The following is a 15,842-nucleotide window of genomic DNA, read 5'->3' on the forward strand; positions in this document are numbered from 1 at the left end:
CAAACGTTTTGGATAGTGGCTATCATTTTGAAATTTGTCTACTTGAGCTTGAGGAGATACCATAAGTTATTAAAAAAAATTTAAAAACGGCACGGTAAAAGTTGTTTAAAATTTGCAAAATAGTGCAAAACACGGTTACCTTTCAGAATATACCAAGCAAAGGCCATTTTGTAAACATTACTATTAGTGACCTAATACCTTAATCGAAGGAAAACGGTCTCCGGCCGGCTTGCGAAAAACCGCAAAACTGGCATCTGCTACCTTATAGGTATTACGGTAGTAATGCGCGGGAATTCCTTCGAATATTCGAATGTAGTCCCTGACATTATATAGTTCATTTTTCTTTTGGGGCGGGGGTTGGGGGGTGAAAAAGGCATTTTCATGCTAGGTAGTGCTTTTATTTTAATTTTTGATCAGTAATCATATCCTTATAGAGTAGTTTAGAAGAGGTCATATATATCCAAGATTTAAGGATGTTGCTTAGTGACAGCTGAGGATGCTGGGAAAGTTTGCGGAAGAATACATTGTTTACAATAGTGATGTCATTCAAAGTTAGCCGGTGCTCTTGCATTATGGTCGACATATTGTTTTTTTTCTGTGTTTTAAATAGCATTTGGATTATTTTATACAAGGAACATGGTCTGGCAACAAGTGAAAGAATGGAAAAGTAAAATAAAACACTGTAGAACTTTGACAATTTAATATGATTCAAAGAAGATATGTTTTTAATACCGTCATACCTAAACGAATTAAAATAAATATAGAATAAAAGGTTATTTAGGGCCTAACATTGTTCTGTATAATACCTATTTGCACTCACACCAAGCTGGGGAAATACAGAAAAGGCAGAAATACAATATTCAGTTAATCATTTATAATTTAAACCAAAACAAAATAGATATAGAATAAAAATGTTATTTAACATTGTTCTGTACAATAAGAGATATATTTGGACTCGTACCCAACTGGGAAAACAATATTGGACTCGTCCAGCGACTCGTCCAAATATAGTTTTCTCAGCTGGTTCTCGTCCAAATATATCTCCGTATTGTACAGAACAATGTTAAATAACCTAATAATATTTAACAACTGTTAAATGCATGTTCCTCCGTGGTGTATTGGTGAAGAACGCAGGAAAACTTTTATTGCAGCGGCGGTTCCGGTTCGATTCCCGACTAGGACATGTTTGTTTTTTCTTGATTTGACATTTTTTTAGAAAAAGAAGAATAGTCTATATAATAAATTAAGGACTTCAGCCATTATGATTCCTTGGCCACACATCTGTTACAGTGTAATACAAGGTCAAAACATCTATACATAATATTATATAACGATTTAAAGGTATACTATGATTAAGTATAGTATTGAGGATGAACATAATATAGCATAACACATCTCCATAAAGCATTTTTATAGAGGTACCAACATATATAATGCACGTTATAGTAACGAATAGTAAGTCCATTTCTATCACAAAATCACAATATATTATATATTATATAACAGTAGCTGATCGTATCTTTAGAGAATTTTATATAGACTGCTAAATTGTTTAAAGTTTTTCTATGCATTGAATTCATTAGTTCAATAAATTTCCATATACTAGGATTTCTTCTATATCTCTTAGCAATATAACGGGTTGTTAGTGCGCTGCATTTTGTACATATTAAAACAAAGATAGTGTAGTAATGAAAACCCTTGATATGTCCAAACTTCAATTTTAAATACATTTTTCTCAAAATCTAGAGGTCAGTGCCTTTTCTGAATTCGCAAGGTGCTCATATGTTAGTTTGATATACTGAACTAAACAAACAATCCGAATTTTTGTCGTTTTGCCACTGCCTTAAATTTAGTAAATGAACTTTTTTTTTATTTTTAACATAAGCTTGCGTTGTTGGTGACATTTACAAAAATCAACAAAATCAAACTTTGGCATCATATAGGTTTATCAATTTTACGGCTTCTACCTATTTTCGAAAAGTCACATGTCTGCAATTTACAAACTACGGAAAAACGTTTTGTAAGAAGAAGATGATAACAAAACCAAAATATCGTTATATGTAAAAGAGCGTTTTACATGGTACTTAAAACCATTTTCTGGTAAAATATGATGTAAACCTCCCTACTCTTAACCATTACCCTGCTAAATTTCTATAATGAACGTGTCCATCTATCTATTTAGTCAGTACCATTAACTGTTAAAAGGGGTGTTTACTAAAGAACACTGACTTGAATGGCAAACAGTGCAGATCTTGATCTGTTCGCTATACAGTCAGTAAAATTTCATTGAACACCCCTTCAAAAATAAATGGCACTGCCTAAATTAAATGACGGACCAGTTCATTTTAGAAATTTAGCAGGATAAAGGTTAATAGCTGTTCGTATGTAAAGGGCGCTTTTACACGAGTCATTGAATGAAACGTATATAATTATCAAACTAATGATAAACACGACAGTGTTGTTCTATATGTACAAATTATCAAATAATATATTATAGTCAAGGATCAGCAGTGATAAGAAAACCACTAAATGAGGAGTAGGAAAGGTGAGTTCCAGTGTCACCGTAACAGTAGACATCTACCTGATCTCCTCTCACGAGATGTAACGTAGCTGCTCCTGTGGCTGTTCCATAGCCTTCTGTTGCAAACTTACCGTCTATTTTACCCTGTCGGGAAAACATATAGATGTGAATGGAACCATTCTTTCTAATACGACAATCTATGTAATTATTACCATCACCGCTTTCAATTATATTTGCGGTAAAAGAATACACGCCAGGAATGTGACATGTAAACATTCCTGACGAAGAGTCGTATAAGGAACCCTCGTTTAGGGGAAGGTAAGAAAATCTTACTGATCCATTACTCAGCCTAGTCGCATATTCAGCCAGGAAAGCTGCCTTTGTTCCTATAAAGATATTAAAAATATTGTTTCACGATAATTGGAAGCAAAGCTATTTTTCCCCTGAAGAGATACCTTAAATGCATTAGAAACTCTTTTGTTAAACGAATATTAAACAGTTTTTTTCTCATAATTGCTAAAATATCTCAGGCAGCTGAAACTGGTATAAGTTTTACATGTATATTACATATTATTTTAACCATTCAGACTAATTGCACGCAGAAACTATAATGGTAGTTTAACTTTATTTTGTATTCATAATCAAACTATAATAAGATAACAACATTATAATGTATTAATAATCAAACTATAATAAGAGAATTTCATAATCAATGTAACAACTTGAATGAAACCTTAATTAGTTAAGTGAATATCCTAATCCCTAGCTGGATAGGATCAAGAAATGCATCTTTTTACGCCTTTCTGTATGTCTCATCATCCATTACAGTTATGGCCCTTGATTGACTTAGAAATTATCCAAATTGTCGAGCGCGTTGTCTTATGGACTGCTCTTGTTGACGGTACAATAACTTATAAGATTACATAAGAAAATCTAATTAAAATGGCTTCATGAAAATGAAAGTAAGTGCAGAACACAACGCTATAACTCTGTCTGGGATGTAACATATTATCGGACATTACTTTAGTACTATCTGTACTTTATCTTTTAAATTTTTTTTTCAGAACAATACTTTAGCAAATACTGAACTTGAAGACATTCTATGAATTGGTATCCCCCGACAAATAGGTTTGTGTTGAAAAATGGCAAAGAAATATATCCGGCAAAAAGTTAATGATGTTAGTAAACTTAGACGCAAAAAATTCATTAAATTTGAACTTAAAAGAACAGAAGTTCTCAAGAGAGCCCAACCGAGAAATCTGAAACCTGAGTGGTGACAGGGGGTGGGGGTTTACAGCTTCACATGTTGCTAAATATTCATGAAGGTTTGAAAAATTTAAAAAATGTTCGGTGGTGACGGGTGAGGGTACAAAACTTCAAATATATTGATGAAAATGAAAAAATAAATATCGGGGTGTGGGTGGGGTGTATGATCGGGATGGCGGCGGGCGGTGACCGGTTGCGGGTACAAAACTTCGCATGTAAAAATATTAATGGAAAATAAAAAATGAAAAATATCTTTTTTTTTTGTGTGTGTGCGGGTGTGTGTGTGTGTATGTGGGGGGGGGGGGATGTAGTGGGGATGCATGATCGGGGTGTTGGGATGACTGGTAAAGTAGCGAGGTGGGGGAGGGTACAACTTTGCATGTTGATTAATATTCATGGAAGGTTTAAAATTAAAACTAAAGCTCCGCCAAGCGGGGCAATATACGCCCGAAGGGTTACATCAGAGGATGGGAGCAAAATTTAAAGAACTTGACTGTTCAGCACAAAGCACAGGAACAACAAAGGGAGGAAATTTCAAAAGAAAAAAATTCCAAGTCCACAAAAATAATCTAAATCCGCAAAAAATCCTTACCAAGTACATGTATGTCAAGATACACCTAAAAATTGGAGGTACCATCCATGTTGTACCACAGAAAAGTTGTCTCGGTTTTTCTCTTTGGCCAATAATAAAAAATAGTTTCAAAATAAGCTATTTATGGTAACATAAAAGGGAAGTAATTAAAGAAAATTATTGTAAGTGAACAGAAAATGGATCTGCCAAAAAAAAAAAAAACAAAACAAAACAAGAGCACTGCAATGCAGAGCAATATACACAAAAGTAAAGTCATATATGACTTTTGACCCCTAAGTGTGACCTTGACATTGAAGCGAGTCATCCGGAACATGCGCTTTGTACGTTGTCTCGGTGTGGTGAACATCTGTGCCAAGTTTCCTTGAAATCCCTCAAGCAGTTCAAGAGTTACAGAACGGGCACGACACAAATTAATATTGACTTTGACCCCTAAGTGTGACCTTGACCTTGAAGCGATTCATCCAAAATATGCGCTCTGCACGTCGTCTTGGTGTAGTGAACATTTGTGTCAAGTTTCTTTGAAAGCCTTCAAGGGGTTCAAGAGTTACAGAGCGGACACGAAATTGTTAACGGACGGACGGACGGACGGACAGAAGGATGGACACCGGGGGTATAACATAATACGTCCCTTCGGGCGTATAGAAATGAAAAAAGTGGGGATGGGGAGGTGGTGGGGAGGGGGTGTGACCAGGGCAGTGGGGATGACCGGGTGTGGGTACACAACTTTACATGTGGATAATAAATATTCAAGGAAAAAATGAAAGAAGTGCAATGTACAAATATATGGATTTTTAAACAACTGAAGGACAAAAACTCTGAAGTAACTACAGAGATCCTGACGAAACTGAGCGTGCACTACCACATTGTGGTGATCTTAATTTAATTCAAGTTTCATAGTTCTAGGTCAAATATGTCAAAAGTTATGAAGCAGAAATTGCCATACTTATAGTACCCTATATAAATAACACTAAAAATAACTAAGGGCCATAACTCTGTTGTTTCTTGGGCTATCTGACTGAAACCGGACAGGCCGCATTTCCCCATAGTGGTAAACATGTATATGAAATTTTGTTAAAATATTTCAAACAACCTCTTAGATATGGCTCCGGACGGACGGAATGAAGGACGCATGACGCCATAACTATATCGAGGGCTTGGTGCAATACTATTGTAAGTGTATATAAATAAAGAACAAGATACAATAGTTTTGCGCCAAGCCCTCGATATGCTTCCGCATTTGGCGGGGGATGATAAATGATAGATTGCAAGGAATGGAAGAGCAGAGCGCAAGAAATACGAGCCTGTCTTAAACAATGTTTCTCGCCCGTTATTGAAATAATAACAGAGTTTGAATTTTGAGTCAAATTGAAAAAAATATGTTTCTAATGACGCATGAAGATTATTTTAGCTACAGAAATGACTTACTCGGACAATGTTGTTGGTAACACATTCGTACATCAGATGCAATTCCGTCACAGAAATTTCCACCGAAGGATGGTTTCGGATTGTTACAATGCCGTTGACGTGATTGCATTCCTCCATTACAGCTGACAGAACAACTTGTCCATGATGTCCAGGAACCCCAACCTCCATTAGTTACTTAAATGATGATGACGGATTTGAATATAGTGTCAGGTTATAAAACTGTTTAATAACACATGAAGATTGTTGAAATTTCAACAGAATTATCAACATCCCACGCCTAGGTCCATTTCACAAAATTTATTGCCTTCTTTGAAAGAACGGTATAACATACTGAAAATGTCCACTAAATGGCTCTTGAAAATGTCTAGAATATGCATCCATGCGTTTATAAAATGTAACAGACCACAAAACCATTTACCAACATTTTTCCCACAATTATTGAACTTTGGGCATCTTGCATATGACATTTTGTTTTATCACGGGACTGTTTATACCAAGTCAGTTGGATATCAATCAAAACATAATAAAATTACTGACCGAAACAAAAGACATATAATCATTGGTCTATAAGTATGAACTCGACTTCTGAGATAGGGACCGCTTGGGTCTTGCAAGCGTGACGGCATATCATCATGGGGAATATTTGTGCCAAGTATTTTAGAAATCCGTTAAGGAATGACAGAGTTATGGACGGGATACAAAATAAACCCTTTGACCGCAAAGTGCGACCTTGACCTTGCAGCAGCTAGGGCCCTGGGTCTTGCGCGCGTCATGTTGTCTTATTGTAGGGAACATATGTGCCAAGTAATTTCAATATCCTTTGAGTGATGGCAAAGTCATGAACCAGACTAATAGTTAAATAGTTCCCTTTAACATTTGACTTGCAAGGGAGACATTGACTTTGGAACAGAGTCTAGAGCAACACAAGTCATCTTATTATGGGAAACATTTATTCTTAGTAATCTCAAACCCCTTTAGAGATGACCGAGGTATAGACCAGAAAAGAAATCGACCCTGTTAACATTTGACCTCCATGTTAGACCTGTGAAAGTAGTCGTGAATTTCAAAATGCTTTGATGGATGGCAGAAATATAGACCGGGTAAGAAATAGACACTGTAAAGATTCAACCTTTAAGTGTAACATTGACCTTGTGGCAAGTGGTATTGGTCTTTAGTGCAACATGTCGTCTCATTATGTGTACCATTTATACAAAGTAATTGAAATGTCAGAGTGATAGACATGACAGACAGGCGGAAGGACGGGCGGGCCCAGACAATTCTATATCCCCTTTTTTTCGGGAAGGGTGGGATAAAAATGCTTACTTGGACAGTGCTGTTGGTTACACATCCGTACATTCATTGCATTTCCGTCACAGAAATCTCCGTCAGCGGAAGGTTTCGGATTATTACAAATACGTTGACGTGATTGCATTCCTCCGTTACAGCTGGCGGTACAACTTGTCCATGATGTCCAGGAACCCCATCCTCCATTTGTTACTGAAAGATAACTTATTTATATTCTTATCGGGGTTTTATTGATGGAATAAATTAGTTTTATAAATCTATTGTTAGTCACATATTCATGAAAGGATTGCTACTTATAGATTTGATTTATTACAAAGAATTCAAAATGATCGGGTATGTGGATTCGTTGGACAAAACCTTTACGAGAAAAGCAGATGAAAGACTACATAATTAAATGTAATATATCCATGTATCCGATCTAAATAATTACCAACCAGCAACAGAAAATGATCACTTTAAATATATATATATAAAACTTCTTATTGAACAGAATCTCTATAATGTTATTTTTCAATACAGTCATTTTGATAAAACTAACCTGGACATGATTGCATGTTACACGTCTCTACTTGATAAGGCTCCCCTTGGCAGTACTTCCCTTGTATAGATGGTAACGGGTTGTCACATGACCTTGACCTTGACCGTATACCATCTCCACACGTTCTGCTGCAAGTGCCCCAAGCTTGCCAGGAGGACCAGTCACCGTCTGTCGAAAATGATGTATACATGTACCTAGATAATTATTACTTTGTTGCATATATGTTCCTTTTCATATATTATTCTTAACTGCTTATTTTGGTAATTTCTTGTAGTTTAATCTTATATCTACCAATGATAAAAAGAAATCGAATACGTATTGTTGTTCGTCCTCAACATTTCAGCTACAGCCATTTTGCATTTGAAATGGTTATATATATATGCATTGGTTTTATCAACAAATATCACAATATTGTAAAAATGTAACTGCCAGGGTCAGAGACCTATCTAAAAGCTAAGCTATATCTGTTAAAATGATCAAGACAGATTGGTTTAGTTTCAATTTTTTTTTTGAAACTGTAATATTCAGTATTATTTTACAGAAAATATTCCTTTTATAAATATTTACCATGATAGGTATTAGCTAAACATATTTGATCGTCTCTTGAGTCCCCGAAACAATGATTGCCATTGGGTCCCGGATATGGTGTCGAACATGATCTATCTCTCCTCTGTAGACCAATACCACACGTGGCACTGCAGCTTCCCCATGTGTTCCAGGCTGCCCATGCCCCATGTACTGAAACAAGTATGTCATTGCAAAAGTTAGCTGTCTAAAATAAAGTAAATGTGATACCGAGACAGGCCCGCAGTTAATGTATAGACTTAAAGAAGTCGCTGTCTTGAAAACATTGAAAAGTGTGTACACTTAAAAAACAGAACTAGAGAGAAACACGCGTTTATTTCATACTAGACAAGTAACCGGAAACGAAGTGTCGTCTTATGAATGAAAATGGGAGGGGTAAATTTTAGCACCACACAATGAAATAATACCTTGATAACGGGAGCCTTACGCTTTTCAAACTTCGTAGCTTCTCAGAAGCAGTTCGATCAATTAAAACACGGTTTACCATTTATTCCGACATTTTCTTTTCGTTTACCCGATAGATTTTCCCAATCATTGACGCCAAGCTATTTTGGCATATTCAGTATTCGTCAATAATGCTACAACCTTAAAAGCGGTCACCTAGTCTATAAAATATATCTGTTTCAAGGTCTCTTAAGATAAGGAATATGTGCTCAGACCTACAGAATTGCCAAGAAACTATCTGTAAACGCTTACCAAATGCTAGGACGTTATTTAAATGAAATAACAAATCGATACTTAGTAGACAGTAATGTTGTTTTTTTAAATAAAATAGGGAACATGTACCACTGGCACCAGACCTGAAAGAAAATTTCTTTTAAACTGAAAATGTGAATATGCCATACACTTTCCCTATGACATGTCGTGAACGAGAGAAACTACTAGCCCATTTCAACGGCCCATCTTTAAGCTATAATGCGTAGTTCGACATTCAATATTGAAAACTTAACTATTAATCTTAAATCTTACACCTGTCACACTTATCACAAAGTATTTGCGTGTATCTTATGTTTTAGTTCATGTTAAATGCTTTTTTTTTGGCATATCTGACTATATACAATTAATATGTGGTTTTTCTAATATGCATCGATAGTCAAACTATAATGTAAAATGGGAGACTGAAATGGATTAGCAATCTCAGTTCTTGACAAGGTTCATTAAATTCATAGGGATATGATATAACAAGTACACAAAAGTCTGCTGCCAGTGAACATGCATAGCGTGAAATTTTCAACTAAGGAATACCTGGACAAGGTTCTTCGGTACAAGTCTGTGCCTCTTGTGACATTCCTGCACAGTCATGGCCACCACCAGAAGGACTGGGCTCTGTGCATTTGCGTATCCGGGCCTGAGTACCATTTCCGCATGTAACATCACATGGCGACCATGTCAACCACGTTGACCAAGATCCGTCAGCTTAAATCAAATATGTAAAAATACATTATGATCTGAGGACCCATATATCACAGACTAAATAGAATGTTTCGAGATAATTGTCTTCGTTAGTAAAAATTTATCATCTTGTTAACATTCGTTCCGTAAACCCTACCCCGTTCCGATATTTAGTCTAAGATGTGTGTGTGTGTGTGTGTGTGCGTGCGTGCGTGTGTGCGTGTGTGTGTGTGTGTGTTTGGGTTTAACGTCTTTTCCAACAATTTTTAGTCAGTCATATAAACGACGGTGTCTACTTGTAGCAGTGAGCATATAGTGCTTCCTCACTGGAATATCACGCCGTAGACACGTGGCATGATACCCCTTCCAGTCACATTATACTGACACCGGGCTGACCAGTCCTAGCATTATCCCCTTAATGCTGAGGGCCAAGCGAGGAAACTGCTAGTACCATTTTTTACGTCTTTGGTATGACGCGGCCGGGGATCGAACCCACGACCTCCCGCACTCGAAGCGGACGCTCTACCACTAGGCTACCGAGGAGGTCAGTCTAAAATATAAACATTGGGTATACGTATTCAATTAATCCAATTTGGTCAGTTCTCCAAAGCACGTGCAATATCCTTGCAACAGACAGAATCCTATAGTTGTTCCAGTGCTTAAATGTGTATATATTGTATCATGAATGTGTACATATAGCTTCAAAAGAGTATTACCATAATCACACAATCCGCAAAATCTCTCACACACAGATTTGGCATGTTGGGTATCAGCACAGATATTAAGAATGGAACCAACACTTTTACAGTTTACTTCTGTACCATCAGAACACTCTTTTTCTGAAAGTATAAAACATCAAACACTGCCATACTTTTATTCATACTGAAGCAATCTGCTTTGCATCTCACCTATTAAGTCATACTTTTAATCTACATGTATTTGTCTTGCACTGACGCTTACCTGTCATAAATACACGAAAGGATATAACTAAATAAAGGCAGACAGACAAGCAGAAAGACTGACTAGATAGAAAGATAGACCGATACGACACACAAGAATGCTAAACAGCAATGTGACATGATGAACGACAATGCGACGGGATAATGTCGCCTTGTCATATTGTATTACCGTGCATCAGCAGCACGATACGTTTCAATGTCACTTCACGCTGTCGTGCGTCATATTGCATTGTCACAATATCACTTCGCGTTGCCTTGATGCCACTTCGCAATGTCGTGCTTAGTGCTCTGCACATTTGCTGGCACTGACATGACAACTTGATACAATCTAACTTGAGACAATGCGATACGACACTCGACAAAACAGAGCAACACTCGATATTGCGAGCCACTTTCAGTGAAACAGTAGCATACTTTAAAAATTTGAATAAAACAGGGTCATTTTAGGAGCCACATGATATTGTCATAGGCATCCGGCGAATGACAGAGTAACCGTTGGATATTTCACGTTTGATTATCTCTAATGAATAGGGTCTGCTGAGCCAAAAGGAATCTGATATTATTTTGTTTTGCTACATTAACACATCCACATACGGTCTGATATTATGTTATTTGGGTGCTTTCCACGCTTCCAAAGAATCGTCTGTTCAAAAACCATCGAAATAATATGATGTAGACCAGAAACTTACATGAGTGTTGACAAAGCTGTCTGTTACAGTGTTGGTTCTTGCAGCATTCTGAACAAGTTCCCGTCGATGTTGATCTACTAACTATAGATCCAGAACCAGCGCTGTTCCCATCTTGTATTATCGAACTACATTTCTGCAAAATATTCATGCATATCAACATTAACATTTGTGTCATTTGTACAGGTAACTGTTCAGATTATTCTAATACAAGTTAGTTTAAAACGATATTGTAATAATTTCGTTGAATAATAAACTTTTTTATTTATCTTTAATGTTTAAAAAATATTTTCTCTGCACCGCTTCTGCTCGGCATCCAAATGAATACAACATTCTATGCGGCGTCTGAATGTGATCGGAGAAGCAAATCTGAAATAAAGAAAACGTTAAACTCAGTCATCCTCACAGAAAATTACTGATATCTATTTAAAATATTTACCAAATTACATGCGTTTTGACAATCTGCCTATTTTGACAGTACATATATTATGATATCAGTCAACATCATTGTTGGATAAGTAAGTTAAATATACAAACTTAAAAAAAAATCTCGAACATTTAACGATGAATGATTCACGTCTGTAAGGGGATAGTGATACGTTATTGACTTTGATAAAAAGGCAAGTAGTGTCCAGATGTATAAAGAAAAACATTATAGCAAATATATACTTAGAATCTGACTCAGTCATATCAGATAAATGTACGAAAGGGTAATGCTTTTCAGGACTTGAACTTTTTCAATTTAACGTTACTAGGTAGATAGTGGATGATGAAGGGCATACTTCTCCTGCATTACAAGTTGTTGTAGATTTGCATTCGGACACATAGGTAGCGTTGGTACACGTGTAACAATCAAGGGCATCTAAGATATAAATGACCACAATTATATTCCACAAAATATGCCTTGGAAATGATGCATTCATCGAAACAATAAAATACCCAAAAGATAAATGATAATTTATAAACTTATTTAATAATTTAGCGATTCTAAGACAGAATATGATTTATAATAGTTTTTTAAACTGAAATTAGCAGACGTTATCACTGTGAGGTGAAATCAGTACAACATCCAAACGAGATATCAATTTATTTACATAATTTAGCGATTCTCAGATAGAATTTGATTTGTAATGCATATTGTACATACCTGTACATGCTGTGGTAATAGTTAAAAACACCAAGGCAAAACAGTCTGAAATATTATTAATACTCAGTATTTTGTTTCACATATTTTCATTTATTAAATACTTTACTACAGTAAATTTAAATTTTCATATTGTTAATACATATATTTATCTTCCGTTAATGTCAAAGCCCTCATGGAGACATAGACATTTTACATGTCGAAGATAGTAGCCTAAAACATACAGCAAACAAAAGGTGAAAACGATATAAAAAGTATACTGAAAAATTAGTTAACGGTAATTTGAAATTGTGTCGTTACATACATAGTTTAGACTCCATTTTCGTTGTTCCTTAATTGCCTGAGGTAATGTAGACAATTAACTTCTCAACCGACTTTTCCAAACGGTTGCACCGAAATGACAATGCTCCAGATTTTCTTACCTTATATAGATAACATTGGAGAACCATTGCAGACATCGTCACAAACCTCTTCTTTATTAGTTATTAATCGTGAGGTCAGTGTCCTTGTTGTTTAGTTCAAATCATCAAAGCAAACCTTAAAATGGTATATTCTGTTCTTTCCCACGACACCAAAGGTTGTGAAATGTGGTATGGGTTACACGATTGAGATACTTAACTTAACTAGAAGCACAGTAAGTTGCACTGAAATGACAAAGTCCCTATTTTTCTTATCTTGTAAGGAGTTATATAACATTCGACAGATTTAAACAGCACATCGTGACAAACCTACAATCCTAGCCGTGCTTAATTAATAATTATAAAGTAATAGTCCTTAGACTATAATTCAAATTATAGAACAAAATCTTATAAAACGCTGTATGTTCTTTCCCACGACACATTAAGTTGTAAATCGTGCCTAGGGGTTACACGATCGAAGTACTAAACGAAATTAGAAGCAAATTACGTCGGCAGTTAAAGATAGCTTTAGTACAGTTGATGCCTCTGCTGTCTAACAAACATATGTATTGGATATGCCTGGACCAAAATAAGCTTTAGCACAGTGATAATTTAAATTATACACTATTTTTACATCAATGACATTCTTTTATGCCACCTTATAAAGAATGTACATGGTCATATGATCACAAAAAATCTTTTAATTGCAAGATTTGATTACACCGGTTAAATATTGCCCTTGAATTTATCCAGTAAACTCAGTTTTCGGCGAATGTCGTACTAAGAACGAATTCGTGAGCTGGACTGACCCATGCCACGTGACTGAAGTTTGCAAATCAGACTACTGGAGAACGCATTAAAGATAATTTATCAAAATGAAAGATTTATGCAACACTCTGCCTAATTGTAAGAGAGTGTCTATTTCTTCACTCTGCTGATTGTGTAACGCTGAGTGAAATGTCAGACAAAGCTTAATGAAAGCTACGATTCGCTTAGTATATTTAGCAAGAATATTTATATATCTAGAAAATGATAAGCGATTTTAATAAATAGCTGTTCAAATACCAGCATATATGAATTTACAGTAAATGCTGAATACGGTCTGCGTATCACATGAATAAGGGTGTGGTTAGTCGATCAATTAAAGTCTTCTAGGTATAGAAGTGCCTTCCAGACCACTACTGCAATTATTCGTATACAAACCCTTTATCAAACAATTAAAATTGTTTAAGTGTGGTGTTTAGTTTTTCAGTTTACAAATGTTAGGTATGTGATAGAATAACACAAATGATATGAAAACCTCATAAACGTCTTGTCTTACTAAAATTCTCCGACCATCTCGTTTAAAGATATTGCTTGTTTTTACATTGTTTATATATTAAAGGATACGTTTCCTGAGTAACTTCATGAAGCTTACACAGAATGTGTATGTCCATAAAAACTCGAGCCTGTTCGATTTTTGCAAGATTGCTCCAATATTAGAGATACGACCCTTAAATAAGTCAAAATTGCCACATCTTGTATTTTACTTTATTAATGTATAAAATCAATGGCCATATTTCTTGATAGTCCAGTCCTAACACCTCCCGTATGCGAAAAAGTCTATAACTGACTTTATATCAATATTTGGATAAAATCTTAAAAAAGCAATAATGATTATTCTTTAGTCCTAATTTCAAGGACATTCATATAGTTTTTGATGCTGATGTCACACAAACAATAGAAAATACATTATACCTATTCTACTCGCGCAGCGTCACATGCATTGCGTCATAACTCACAATCTCGTGACGCCACGATATCTGTTCTGAAAACTGACAAATAAATCTATGATGTTTTCAATTTTCATTTATACTTTATTACTACGGAGTATTCATAATTATTGTGTGTGAAGATATTTATATACATCAACATTTCTGCTGAAGTATAATATTGGAAAGAATACCCGACTTCTTATGTTTCATACCGTTTCGGATTTAAGTGATGCCCACCCGCTTAACTCAATACTATAGATCGCGCGGTCGTGAGGCAGGCAGAACTCAGATTTTATATACATAGCTTTCAGACAGTATCCTGGTCCCCACATCCCTTGACGTCCTAAATGCGGTTTTATTCACAGAAATGGAATAGCTATGTCAAAATGAACGTGTTACCTGTATATAGCATGTGATAAAGCAATGAGAAATGAATGACCGCTTGCAAATGATACCCAACAACCTTTGTATAGTTAACTACATAAGCTGTCAGCACAGAGCTGTCTCTGCTTTAAACGTTGATTGATATTTTGTAATTATCATGTAACACAGAAAGTCGATTGAATATATTCTCTAGAGAAATTAAATGACTGAAATTTGAATAAAAACATCTGTAAGGAAATTGCAATTCTGATATATTCTATTTCACTTCACTGAATTGAATTATGCATACTACTTACAACGAAGGTCTAAAGAATCTAATCTACTGATGAAGAATCCGTCTTTAAAGTCGACGAAAGGTCCTTCCATCATTTATCATTCTTTCTAAATGCTACCCATGTCTGGCATTTGATTTTGTTTCTTGTCGAATAGTAACATATGTTCAAGTCAGAAGAGGTGTGACAACAAACTCTCTCTTTCGTTAATCAATATAATTTAATTTGACACTTGAATTTTATGGATTAAATCAATTACTTTTAAAATACTAATTCTGTTCTATAACTTAATTATTGCAGGTTGCACGTGCTTTTGGTGTAACTTGGCACACATACAGATTGATATCAGGCGCGTAGCTGTTACCCTTTACATAGTACGTAGAGGTTGTGTTTGGCAGTTCGGAGATAACCTAACCCTGATTGATCTCTTGTTAATCGGTACACTCGCAGACTTTTCAACTAGACCCCCTAACATTTTTATGAATTGAACGACACATATAACAGACAGATTTCCGAAGAGTTAAATAATTGTAAAGAGCAGTTCATTTCAACCATTTCATCAGAGGTGGCATCTAATGTTTAACGGTGTGTATAACCGCTAATTACATCTGATTCAATGAA

General features: G+C 35.6%; 1 protein-coding gene across 6 annotated transcripts in view; it reads right to left on the reverse strand.

Annotated features, from left to right (window-relative positions):
- Positions 1-685: 685 nt before the first annotated feature.
- LOC123555056 (thrombospondin-1-like) overlaps positions 686-15,842 on the reverse strand; it is a 57,659-nt gene continuing 42,502 nt past the window's right edge. Inside the window, exons 1-12 of one of the 6 annotated variants that reach the window (XM_053547540.1) lie at positions 12,718-12,799; positions 12,417-12,461; positions 12,052-12,131; positions 11,570-11,638; positions 11,273-11,405; positions 10,341-10,463; positions 9,478-9,648; positions 8,215-8,385; positions 7,648-7,815; positions 7,128-7,301; positions 5,805-5,978; positions 686-2,907 (exon numbers count right to left, since the gene is read on the reverse strand). In XM_053547540.1, coding sequence (XP_053403515.1) covers positions 2,498-2,907; positions 5,805-5,978; positions 7,128-7,301; positions 7,648-7,815; positions 8,215-8,385; positions 9,478-9,520 — 1,140 coding nt within the window. In that variant the 5' untranslated portion in view covers positions 9,521-9,648; positions 10,341-10,463; positions 11,273-11,405; ... (2 more) ...; positions 12,417-12,461; positions 12,718-12,799 and the 3' untranslated portion in view covers positions 686-2,497. Of the gene's footprint in view, positions 2,908-5,804; positions 5,979-7,127; positions 7,302-7,647; positions 7,816-8,214; positions 8,386-9,477; positions 9,649-10,340; positions 10,464-11,272; positions 12,132-12,416; positions 12,816-15,842 lie in introns of those variants that run through there. The other 5 variants (XM_053547538.1, XM_053547543.1, XM_053547541.1 and 2 more) reach the window with 5 other exon arrangements.

This window comes from Mercenaria mercenaria, chromosome 7 (assembly GCF_021730395.1).
Source record: "Mercenaria mercenaria strain notata chromosome 7, MADL_Memer_1, whole genome shotgun sequence".
Lineage (NCBI taxonomy): Eukaryota > Metazoa > Mollusca > Bivalvia > Venerida > Veneridae > Mercenaria > Mercenaria mercenaria.